Consider the following 12,468-nt stretch of genomic DNA (forward strand, 5'->3'; position numbering starts at 1 on the left):
TTTTAAAATTTTTAGCAACAAGCTAGTTTACTTTACATTAAAATATACTTTAATAATCAATTAAATGAGTCAGGAGGTTTGTTTAATAAGAGTATGTGATAGATATTTGAGATCAGTTTGAGTTCGTTGTTACAGTTCTTTGTCTTAAGCCTGTTTCATGTTCTCAAGGCTGAACTGCAGGATGACCACAATATAGTTCATGGCATAGGAGACCAGGAAAAGCCAAAACGAGTTGTCCAAGGTGAAAAGACCTAAAATACAAAACTTAACACTGCCAGTGGGTGAGACCAAAGGAAATGGTGTTGGGGACATGGCCTGGAAAAGTATGTGGTTACACAAAATTACCCTTCTATTTTCGAATTATGCCAGCTTCACCCACCTGTTCCCGAGTCAATTCTTTGGGTAGATATTCCAGTTCCAGGCAGCTTTTTTGTAATCGACCTGATCTCACCTGGCAAAGATGGGCGGCCAAAACGACGGCATAGAGCTGGACTGCCATAATCAGACAGTTATTCGAAATGGTCAGGGGGACCCCATGAAGGGAGGTAAAATACGACATGAAGGCGTAAATATTGGCCAGGATGTTGATGAAGTTGCCAATGACCAGGAGAAAGAAGCCCAGCTGAAAGACCCTCACGAATCTCTGGACCAATCTCAGCCAGCTGCGTTCCCTTTGCAGAAGTCTAGCCAGGATGGGTTCCTCTTGCTCCAGCTGGTTGTAGCACTCCAGGATTAGCAGCATGCCCCCGAATATACCATTTGCATAGACACTCGAGACATGTTGTACGTAGAGTTGGACTCCAAAAGCTGCCAGTTGGGTCCAGGGCAGACGACTTCCGGCTCCCTCAAGAAAGGGCACATTGCAGAACAGTTCGTAGAAGGAGAGGAGCAACTTCAGCCACAGGAACAGGGTGGACCACCAGCTCAATCTTCGCCGGCGATGCAATCTCGCCAGGCCCGTCACCAATAGAGCCAACTCCTTGCGATTAAGGAGGTGGGTTCCCAGGAGAGCCAGGGAAATGAGGAAATCTCCTATCATGGCGCCCAAGGCAATTGTCTTGAAGACCGTCGAAAGTCGGACATTCGTGGCCTCATAAATTTCAGAACTTTGCCACACAATTAGCGGTGCCACCGAGGTGAGTAGAAGCCACCTGAAAGCCGCACTTAGGGTCACCCATCGCTGACAGCGGGCGACCTCTGACCCACCAATTCTGAACGGGGCCAAGGCCAACAGCTGCCAGAGTCTGAGCAGCACACAGAGACCGCAAACATGCGGCAATCGCGACATTTTCCGGGCAACTGACCCCACTACAATTCGACTTCTATCTGAGTGTCAGCAAGCGCTATCGCCGCCCCAGAGGCACTAAGCCAATTTCAGATAAGTGCCATCGATATGTATTTCTATCAACAAATTGCAAACATTACGATTAAATGAAAGAGTTGCGGTGTCCCTCGCCCGACTGACTCACAGTCCCCAGTGCATTGGCGCTGATTTCGTGACCGGAGCTCAGGTCTTGGGCTTAACGCGCAGCTGGAAGGTCTTGGTCAGCGTGGACATAAAGTTGGGCATTTCCTTCATCTGGTTGAGGGCCTCGTTCTTCGTATTCGACTGGTACTCGTAGGCCACCTTCCGGTTCACGGCGGTCATAAGGCGGAGCAGCTCGGCCCCCTCTGGCGTGGATGCCTCGTTGGAGGCGGCCAGGTCCAGGACGCGGCACAGGCTCTGGATGAACCAGGAGCCATCGTCAACGTTGCGGAACGAGAAGAATTCTAAAAGGTAAGAGAAGACTATATTAGACAAAGGGCAGGAAAATGTAATTAAAATAAATGATCGCCTTTTATGAGATAGCAATTCAAATATTTGGAGCAATAAAAAAATATATATGTTTTAAAATCCCGAAGCATCTTTTAATGGAAATATGAAAACAAATACTCAATTTCTATAATTGAAAAAAGAATATGAATATGAATATGACTTTATACATATATTAAGTATCTTTTACACACTACCCCTTTAAACCCCCAACTGATTGATGTGAAAAGCCTAATAAGCAGGGAAAACTTTCATTATGTTGTGAAACTATGAAAAGTGGATTACTTTTGACAACACTCACTGTCGAAGGTGGAATAGAAGACGAGCATGTCCGCCGTGCTGGGGATGGCGTAGGTAATGGGCTGTACGGGGGCAACGGTATCCGGGACCAGTTCCCTGGTCATCACCGCGAAGCTTGAGAACTCGACGGCCTTCTCCAGATTTTCGCCGCGGCAGGCCTGGATGAAGAAGAGCTTCGGTTTGTTCTTCAGTGTTTTGCAGTTGTCGCCGAGGAAGGGGTTCCACAGACGTTCCACCGGGTAGGACATGTCCTTGGCATAGACCTTTCCCTCAGTGCCGTGCGACATCACCGCCAACACAAAGCAGTCGTTCCGACTGTGATCCTCGCGAGCCACTGCAAGAATAGATATAATTGATTCACATTGTAAGTAAAATGGGTTTCTGGAAATTATTTATCAAAAGATAATACATTCTTTGTAAATTTAAAATACAACTTTTTTGACTCACATTCAGATCGAACAGAAAACCCGATTACTGTCTTTATCTCATAATTATTGCAGTTATAAAAGTAGTGACTTTGTTTTGATAATGATAAGATATCAGTGTTTGAAATATGTCACCAATACCGAGGAAGGAGAATCACTTGAAGTGTAATTTAAATAACAATAATGGGGATTGTTATTGCGCTCTTGCAACACTTGCAAGGTAATAAAAGTATTTTAGTCACGAAATTCTTCTCATTGTGGAAAACATTACTTTGTACTTTACCACAAAAGACAAAAATAAACTTGATTCAGTTGGTAGATAAAGCGGTTTTACTGATTTATGGCCGCCACAGAGCTTCTGGTCGCTGTATGTAAGTTGTAGCACCTTCTTTTGTGGAAACTCACCCTCCTTGAGCTTGTCGTTGATGTCGGAGAAGGTCAGATCGTCGTAGGTCCGGACATCGAAACCGAATCCCTTGAGCGTGGCCTCCATGTCATCCCGATCCTTCTCAGTGCCCACTCGCTGCTTCTGCCCCTTGACGTCCTTGTGGTTGAGGATCAGCGCAATGCCCGCCCGCTCGCAGTTCTCGTATGTGTCCTCTGTGGTCGGCCGCGAGATGATGATCCTCTTGAGATCCAGCTCCGAGGTGGGCGTCCTGGCGATCTGCGTGGCGTCCGCCTTGTCCTTCTTGTGCTTGTTCTTCTGGCCGAAGAGCGAGAAGTCGGTGTCGTCCATTTCTGACCGTCCTCGCGCTGTGGCAACCTGTGACTAAGCGCGATTAGGTTTTCTAGCTATCAAACGAACCAAAAAAGAAAAAGCTCCCTCTCTCACTTCGGCGCTTATCTAATCAATGCAGGTGTCTTATCAGCCTGCTGGGGTGGTGGTTCTCCCGCTCTTGGCGACATTTTTCGGCTCTTGCAAAACGTTGATTAGCCTGCTCGAGGGGAAGTTACGTTTATTGGCAGTAAAATACAATTCGCTTTGCCATTGCACCAGACAATTTGATTTCCCTGACGGGTCACGCCCACAAAAATGGGGGCCGCCCGTCGGGGAAATTGGCAACTTCCGGCGAAAGTGTCGCTGGGAGGTCTTAATGTGTTTTCAATAAAATTCAGATGCGCAAAAAAGCATTGGGCGGCCAACTTGGGCACGCAGTTCAAATTTTCCACGCACACAAAGTAACGGAAACCGGAAATGAGAATGGCGTCCCAAAGTCGCAGAAGTACCAATCTAAGATGTACCTAGGAAACAGAGGGAGAAAAAGTTTGCAAAGTGGTTGAAACTATGTTAAAACTGACTTTGAATAATAGCTTAATTGTTTTGAATTTATTATATAAATTCAAACAAATTCACAATTCTAATTGATTTAATAGTTATAAATCTTAGTTAACAGCACTTGAATCTGAATGAAGATCTGTTAAGAAAATGTTATAATAATATCACATATTATATCGAATTTTCTTAAACAAAAACTAAAATAAATAAACCTTTTTCTCTGTGCACCCAAAAAGTGTACCGCACCTAAGAGAGCGCATTGCGTGGGCGGTAAAGAGAGTGAAATAAGAGAGAGCGGGAAACGCGTGGCAAGTGGAACGCATAACAACAATTGTGGTCAATTAATAAATCAGCTCCTACGACCTCTGATTGGGAGCCAATTATAATTGACATGTAATTATAATTAGCGCATCATCTCTTTGTCAACTGAAGAGCTGAAAAACGTATGTTGGTAGGTTGGGAATGCAGGAAGGTGGTTAAGCCGGCTTTTCAGAACAATCGCTTGGGGTTCTCGAGGGGCCTTGGTCGCCGAAAGCAGCTGCTGTCCCTCCCCAGTGACCCCGAATCTGCTCTTATCTTAGGACTCCGAAAAGGCGCAGAGAAAGGAGAGATTTATTGAGTTGGTGTTCCAAAATTCACTTGCTGAACACTCGCACAAGATGATTTATCGAGTGTACTTTTTGGGAGTAACAATGCAAAGTTTCACCTGAAATTTATGTAGTACACATTCCTAATCATTTTAAATCACACATTTTGTAGCTTAAGAATTTATTGAGTGAATGGTGAAATATATTATATTTATTTGCAGTTTTTGATATTTTCTTATCTTATTATTTCTTTATGATTTAAATTTAAATTTAGTTCGTATACTAACCTTCTTTTTAATCATAATTCTACATAACTATCTATAAAACCATCTGATTACTTACCATCAAAATATCAACATTTAAAGTTACTTATCTAATTAATTGTTTAAAAATCTTACTCATCTTCTGTTGAAGAATAACTTTCCATGCATTCCATGCAATTAAGCAATTTAAAACCCATAATTACGTAACTCAGAGGGCATTACTTAAAGTGCCGCAAGTAACTCCCACCGGTTGATCATGTTTTTGTTGCTGCTTTCCCCATTATGCGAGCTTATTTACCTTGCAACACCTCCTGCAAAACGCTCTCTTCGAACTTAAGAGCGACAGAGCGAGACTCTTCCGTAACTGTGGGGCTGTTCCGATTCCACTGTTAGCAAGAAAAAGAAGTGGGGCCCATGTTAGGACCAGAGGGAGTCAATATGTAATATAAATTAAAAGGGGGCCTTAATATAAATATAATATCCTGTATACATCAAAGGAGATTTTTTTAAACAAAATTTTGTAATGTTTGGTTTTCATCAAGGCGGATAAAATCTTTAAAACCGTTTCACAAAAATTCGTTATTTGTTAAACAAAATGATCTATTTGGACCCTTGTTTTTAAAAAAATTATATTTTTGAGGGAAAGTACTTAATAAGTAACATTAATGTATATTTCGGGCAATCCTATATAAGTAGTTTCATTTTATGAAATCAGAATACTTTCGTAAACATTATTCTTTGAAAATTACATCTTCATATTTAACCATCATTTTCATGATTTAATAGAATCGTTTGCCAAGATATCAGGGTAAGCTTCTGAGCCTGGGACCCGGACCTCAACAGACTGTCCGTTTCGTTCCGGAGGCGTAGCACCAGAGAACCCGCGCGCAAAGAGAGGGATGCTATGTTAACCGCCTGCAAACAAAAACACCCAACTTTGCGATGCTCGCTTCATTCTGTTTCGGCGACTCGAATCGCGCGGACGCACTTTTCCGGTAGCGGAGGAAAATCTGGAAAATCGGGAATTTCGAACTTGAAACCAAAATTGAAGCCAAAACAGCGACGCCAAAAGCTTTGTTTGTGTGGCCCCGTGAGGAGGTGTGATTGTGTACGCTTGGATTCGGAAAAAATTCGCATTTTTTTAGGGTCGCGGGATCCTATCCTCCGGGCGTGTGTTTTTCCTCGGCCCCCCATTGTTGTCCTTAGATTAAGGATAAACGGGCGAGAGGGGAGCCGAGCTGTGACAACAACAGGGAAGAAGAGAGAAAAGAAAAACCAACTCAGTGTGTGCCAAGTGCAAGGAGTTGTAATTTATAGTTGCCGAAATTAAATTATGTTAAGTGCCCCAAATCTCTAAGAAGAGGAAGTGCAAAGCAGCGGAAAATACCAACAGCCACTGAGGAAGGAAAAACCAAGTACTGGAGGGAAAACAGAGAAATAAGTACGTAAGAGGTGAACCAAACAAACTGTTTGATTATAATAAGCGGGGTGCAAAAAATCCCATTTGAGTGCGGTGTGTGCGCTTTGTGCGGCATGCAAAAACGCTCGCCGAGAACGACAACAAATTAGGGTGGCTGGGCTGGACCAGATGACAAAGGAAAACAAAAGGCGCACGAAGGGCGTACCTCTTTTTTTCGACCCACTCCCAAAAAACAGCCCACATACAGCGGGATATAGAGGGCTATAGAGGGAAAGCAGAACCCACAATGCGAAACGAAAACGAAATCAAATCAAAAGCAGAACCAGCACCAACGGCCCGCCGAAAGGGAACAAAAAATCTGTGGCTAGCTTTTAGGCGAATGCCCCGGCAAAGCGTATAAAAAAATAGATTAACAGGCTGGGCAGGGCAAAAAAAAACATTGAAATTCTGACGTCGTCGCTGGCTAAGCCTCTGCACCAAAAATAACAGCAGCATAAAAACCAAAACATCACCTAGGGAAGCCAAAGTCGGGTCTTACGATCTGAGAGATACCGGGTACCTTGATAAACTTTACGACAAAAACATACTTGGGAACAATGGTATTTCATTAAATCTCTAACCTAATATTACCTTGAAAGGTATAATATTATCTCAAGATACTTATAGATTTTAATATACTTTGATAATTACAATAGATTTCCATATATGATTTATACTAAATAGATATTTTCTAGTTCTTTCAAAGTTACAAAACTTCTTTGTTCCAGTTCCTAGTTCAAAGACCATAAAGTATGGTAAATTAGTATTTCCTTTTATGGCCAAGTTCCTTACCTTATGCCTTGTAGGAGTTAATAACACCATATAAGGGAACTAAAGACACTTTGTAATAAACCTGTCATTCTTATGGACACATGATTAACAAATGTGTAGGCAGTAAAATGTTATAGTTTACGATGGGGATTAGGAAAGTATCCCATGCCATACTGTCTTTATGCCTACTAAAATTTTGTATTATTTTGCAAAAGAATTGGCTCTACCTTTTCCAGTTCCATATAGTAGATACCCTCTAATCTTAGGTAAACCGACCACAAGTTGGCAACTAACCAGCTGGCAGCCCAGCCATCCGCGAAGATGTGTGCTTCTTTTTTACGTGCCTGCAAATGAAGTTGCAGTGGACACCTAATGAACCCGCACCTGAATGGGACGCAGATGGAGACCCTTAAATTGCCAGCACCTGAAATATTCGAGATACTTTATGGGCATGCCTCAGCCGGGCCAGAGGCATGCCAGTCATGCCGCAGGAAGCTGCCCCCGCCCCTCACCCGCCCCCCTCCCAGCCAGCGAGGTGTAAATTCTGTAGCAGAAACCTTCATTTATGAGCGGGCTAAGGTTGCGCTTTTTGCCGCCTTTCCTATCCGCACGACCCTTTTCACTGGCGGGGCATGGGCTTGCCCCCAGGGAACCCTCCTCTGGAGACTGCTTTGCCGGCTTTATGAACTTCAGCTGAGCAATTATCAAATATGCAAGCTTCTTGCAGCTTTAAGATAAGCCTGGGCGGCCTTCTGGTGGGTGACTTCTGCTCTCCATCGGTGGGCCCTTTGAAGTTCTTGTTAGGAATGGGGGGGTTGCTACAAATGTGCGGGAGACAGGCAAACAAACATTAATTGTGACTGTAAATGGTGTGAAATGGGCGAGTGAATGAAGGTTTGAATGACGGAATGAATGGATGCTTAGCAGCGGCTTGAGCGACTGAATGAATGACTCTCGAGTGGAGCTGCCAGTGGCAGTGGTGATGCTCCTCTCGGCAACTGAAAATTGCTCCAAGTGGATGTCATCGCTGTTGGCCGGCGACAATTTTGATGAGCTCAACGCACAAAAAACACTTGACAGCAGCGCCGAAGATTTCGCAGGGGGCCGGGTGGGCCATGCAATAAACGAAATTATGACGCTAAATTGAACACAAAACGCCCAGTGGGACAGGCCGAGAGATATAGTAGAGCCGAGGAATAGTCCAGGGAAAAATAAGTGTAGTTGGGGGCGGAAAGGGGTTGGGGCGACTGGGCTGGAAAGTGGGCAGTGGCATGGGGGTTTCGTTGCCTGCCCGGCATCCACTCCCCGGAACCACCCGTCCACATTTAACGCGCGAATGAACAGCAATCAGCCGAAATGGGGGATATTCGACGAAAAAGGGGGCGGCTGAAGGGACTGTGGGCAAGGCTCTGGACCCGGGACCTGGACACGGACCTCGAAAGACCGGGAATCGCTCTACAACTGGTTGGGCCGCGGTGGTGTGATGGTATGATGGTTTCCCCGGAGGGAACGTTCAACAATAAAAGTCATGATAGACATGGCAATACGGAAATGCTATTTTTGGGGCTGCCGCTACCGCTGCCTTCACACGGGAATGGTCCACGTCCGCCCTGCGAGCGGAAGGTGAGAATTAAGAAATTAGCGTACACCCGGCATCCAGCATACAGCATCCAGTATCCACTATCCACCATCCACTATACAGATGCAGTACGCAGAACCCTCTAACCATTACCCGTTTCCCAGTTGGAGCTGCCAGATGGGAGCCGATGGAGCTGCTCGTAAATTGCCCGCCGCCGCTCACTTTAACTTAATTATATAATTTGCGAGACAGCAGCGCTGAAAAAGGGAGACGAGCCGACCCACGAAAAAGGGAAACACGACAAAAATCGTTAGTTTCAAAGAGCTGAATTTTAAACCCCTGAAAAAAAGAAATTATATTTGTAAATTTTGTGTAAAGTTGGAAATAGGTAATTGGATTTCGGAATAGCAGAGACATTTATTTTTAACTAAATATTTTACATAAAATATATTCAAATTGAATTTATTATTTATTTATATGTCTAGTTGGCAAATGGTCTTTGAGTTAAGATTAAATATTTTGTAAACCATTTTTTATTGATTTGAAAAATAACTTAAAAAATCAAGTTTAAAAAAATTTCAAGTAAGAAAAAATACAAATTACTGAAAGCCTATAAAATCAGCCGAATTTCCATTTTTCAAGACTCAAATGAATACAAAAAACAGTGAAAATAAGGACCGAAAATAATTTTAAAAGTGCACTCACTCTTCTCCTGGCAGAGGGTATAAAAAGAAGCGGGCTTCGTGGGTTTTTGCGGTGCACTGCAAATTAAATGAGCTGAATGCATTTAAGCCCAAATCAGCGCAAGCCGTCGGCTTAGTGACGGGCACAAACTGTGTCTTAAGTGAGTCAGCAGGCATCCGGACGTGGAGCAGGTCCAGGGCCGCCGTCTCCTGGTAATGGGCGTTGCTGGAAAAAAAGTAAATAATCCTTTAACCACAAAGCAATTATGCAACCCGGCAGGAGCAGCCAAACGACGGCGACGGAAAGGCGACATCTTGTCAGCCAGTGAAAAATGGCCAACCAATGACGGCGACAGTAGATGTATGTGAGCTTTTCAGGGGGAGATGGAGCAGGACGGGAGCAGGAACTGGTTGGGTGGCTAGTGGAAGCCCACAGGTTGCAGGCAACAAATTACTTAAATGCCAAGCCGAAAAGTCTGGCTGAAGCTTATGTGAAATTTTAAATTGGCGAGGGGCGTGGGGCAGTGGGCCGGAGGACGAAGGATGGTCGGTGACTGTCCCTCTTTTTGCGGTTACCTTGCACTTTTGGCCGCAACAAACCGGCGACACACACGAGGCCGAGTGAGAAATGAGGCAACATTTTATGGTCCACAGCCAGTTTTCATTAAAATTTGCGACTTTGCAAGGCGGCGAATTTTCAAGGTACATACTACAGGGATTATTTAAGGCTTGTCTGTAATTAACTTGCATTTTTTCAATATTCAAGGAGGCAACTATATTACTATATTAATTGGTGATACATTTTCTTAAACTTTATTATGCCCAAGAGAGAATTTCATCGTTTTGCCCATTCCAAATGGGTCTTGGGATTTGTTTAAAAATTTTTGGTAATGCATCTGTGTTATGTATTATATCCCATATTCTGATTTTTAAGTAAGCATCCATAGACTTTTTAATATAATTTTTTCTATGTGCAGCACAGAAGCCACCTAGATATATCGTCCATACATCTAGCTTATCACATCTCATTCATTCCGTCCATGCCTCGTGTGCCTCCCTTGCCTTTTCCCACGATGTGGGGCCATTTCCAGCTCAGGTTGCATTCTCATTGGCAACTCGTGCGCCTTCGGTGCAAAAGTTAAGCGCTTTTCTATGCCTTCAGTGCCAGATCAGAGCGCAATTGATGGCCAGCAGCTCAGAGCCTTTAACCCGCCTTAGCCGCAACATGACAATGCCGCACAGAGAATGAAAGAGGAAGAAAAGAGCAGGAGGAGGGGGGATTTGGCCAGACGGAGATGGAGACCAAGACCACGACCAAGAGCAATACCCAGACCCGGCCCCCTGTCGAATGTCCAGCTGTGTCTGTTTACACAGCCAGAGCTCTTTAGCAACCCGTCTGGACAGCGTTTTATGTTCATCTGCTCCGGGTTTGTGCGTCAATTTTCGCCTCAGACGGGCAAGAGGGGGCTAGGAGCTGGCAGGGGGAGATGGATGGCAGGAAGAGGAAGTGGAGGCCCTGCGGGTTTGGTCAGTCCGTTGGACGACCTTTCCAACGGGGTCGCGGATTTACATTTGTTGCTCTTCGCTCGGCGCCAACTCATTCATAAAAACGCACGCAAAGTCAAGCGTTGCAAGTTGAAGGTTGCCCCGCCTGTGGTTTTCCCTCCCACTTCTCTGTCCCCCTCGCCCGCCATCGCCGCACACCACCCCCTTTTTTATGCCCACCTTGCACTCGCCTTCTGTGCTCGAGCTTTTATGCAGTTAAGTGCTTAGTTGCGTGTAACTTTACACTGTTTAACAAACTCACTCACTCACCGCACAGCGAGTCAAAGGAGTTCCTGAAAGAAGGGGTGTGGAGGGGGTGAAAGGGAGGTGGAGGGGCTGGGATGCCTGGTTGTCAGTAGGCGACTTCCACTGTACAGGGTAAGTGTGATTTTGCCGTGTGTGCTAGCTGCAAATAGAAGAGCTACACGGGAAAAACTTTAATCTGCGATTGTTCTTATTTTATTAAATATTTAGAGATTTATATTCGGTAGGTTATAAATTACTAGAACTTTGTATCGTTACCTAAGAATATTTGTATTTCATTCGTGAGATTTAATAAGAAAAGTAAGGTTTTCTTTTTGAGAAAAATATATCTTATAAATATTTTTATCTGATATCTAATAAGATTATTTAATTTAAAATTAACTTTACTGGGTTTTATATTCAAATTAAACTTATTTTTCTCACTGCACAAAAGGGCATTTATTAGAGTTGGTTAAACTAACCATTCGCTGGAGTGTGTGGCCCAAGAGTTAATTAGGATCCCTCTTTAGGTTGTTAAGCACCCTGCTGCCTCAAATGAAATCAAATAAAGTGAATGGTGGACATAAAAAAGGAAATACCTGGGCACAGAATGTGTGGAAGCTAGCAGAGATAAGGTTAGGAAAAAATCCTGAAGTGGGGTCTGCAGAAAGGGGAAAAAAGAGGTAATAGGAAGTCGGGTAGCCGAGTAAACAAAAGCAAACATTGCGTGCCAAAATTCCGGAAATTTTTAAGAGTCACAGCATGTGTAAGCTGAATTTTTATAACCAGACACACACACAACACCACTCTCACCCCAGACACAAGCACACTCCCAGCTCCTGGGCAATAACCTTGCCACCCCCCATCCGTCTGGATCCATTCCTTAGTGCCATGTTTCCTGTCTAAGTGCTAAATTGAAATTCCAAAATTAAGTAATTTCTCCCAAGGGCAACTTCTGCTGGAAATCTTTGCCAAATGCGGACATACACCCAAAGGAGGAGTGGCCACGCCCCTTGGTGTGGCAAGGGAACGCCCCGCAAAGAAGCAACATCGTAAACAATAACAGCAACAAGGCTGGGAAATGAGTTGCACTATTAGTTTTGGGCAGGGTGCGTGTGTGTGCGGAGGCTGCCTCATAAAAAGGAAATGCTGGCGAAACTGTAAAAGTAGCAGCAACCGCATCTACATGAAAACAAGCTGTAAAAATTATAGGGAAATAGCCAACGACGCTCACATAAGTGTTTTGTTACAGGCATTAAAGCTAACGCCAAGATACTCATCCAGTATCCAGTGACTCGCCTCGTTTAATCCTAAACTGCAGAGCTGGCATATAAAACTGCAGGAATATCTCAAAAGACCCGTTGAATGGGACAAACTATCAGATACGAATGTAGGCAGGGCGTGGAATGTTGTAAAGTATCTTATGCTTTCTTTATGGGCCCCTACTACAAAGTTTTACTCTCTTCTGGCACAGCGCTTGTAAGTAATAACACTAATTGGTCTTGTTCCTTGGTTGTTCTATCT

The 12,468-nt window shown here is 44.1% G+C and overlaps 3 protein-coding genes across 21 annotated transcripts in view; 1 reads left to right on the forward strand and 2 right to left on the reverse strand.

The window, feature by feature from the left end:
• Positions 1 to 144: 144 nt before the first annotated feature.
• On the reverse strand, positions 145 to 1,288 carry LOC108022984 (putative gustatory receptor 89a). Its single transcript, XM_017092215.1, has 2 exons — positions 380 to 1,288; positions 145 to 315 (listed from the first exon to the last, which is right to left on the reverse strand). The coding sequence occupies exons 1-2, from the start codon at positions 1,286 to 1,288 to the stop codon at positions 145 to 147; spliced, it is 1,080 nt and encodes a 359-aa protein (XP_016947704.1).
• A 91-nt stretch (positions 1,289 to 1,379) lies between these two features.
• Positions 1,380 to 3,301, reverse strand: LOC108023404 (caspase-3). Its single transcript, XM_017092858.3, has 3 exons — positions 2,944 to 3,301; positions 2,115 to 2,447; positions 1,380 to 1,770 (listed from the first exon to the last, which is right to left on the reverse strand). The coding sequence occupies exons 1-3, from the start codon at positions 3,272 to 3,274 to the stop codon at positions 1,508 to 1,510; spliced, it is 927 nt and encodes a 308-aa protein (XP_016948347.1). The 5' UTR covers positions 3,275 to 3,301; the 3' UTR covers positions 1,380 to 1,507.
• Positions 3,302 to 5,631: 2,330 nt separating this feature from the next.
• The window catches only part of LOC108023087 (collagen alpha chain CG42342), a 70,111-nt gene continuing 63,274 nt past the window's right edge, over positions 5,632 to 12,468 (forward strand). For all 19 annotated transcript variants that reach the window (XM_017092345.3, XM_017092393.3, XM_017092409.3 and 16 more), the window contains exon 1: positions 5,632 to 6,105. The gene's annotated coding sequence lies outside the window, so the exon portion shown is untranslated. The remainder of the gene's footprint in view (positions 6,106 to 12,468) is intronic.

This window comes from Drosophila biarmipes, chromosome 3R (assembly GCF_025231255.1).
Source record: "Drosophila biarmipes strain raj3 chromosome 3R, RU_DBia_V1.1, whole genome shotgun sequence".
NCBI lineage: Eukaryota > Metazoa > Arthropoda > Insecta > Diptera > Drosophilidae > Drosophila > Drosophila biarmipes.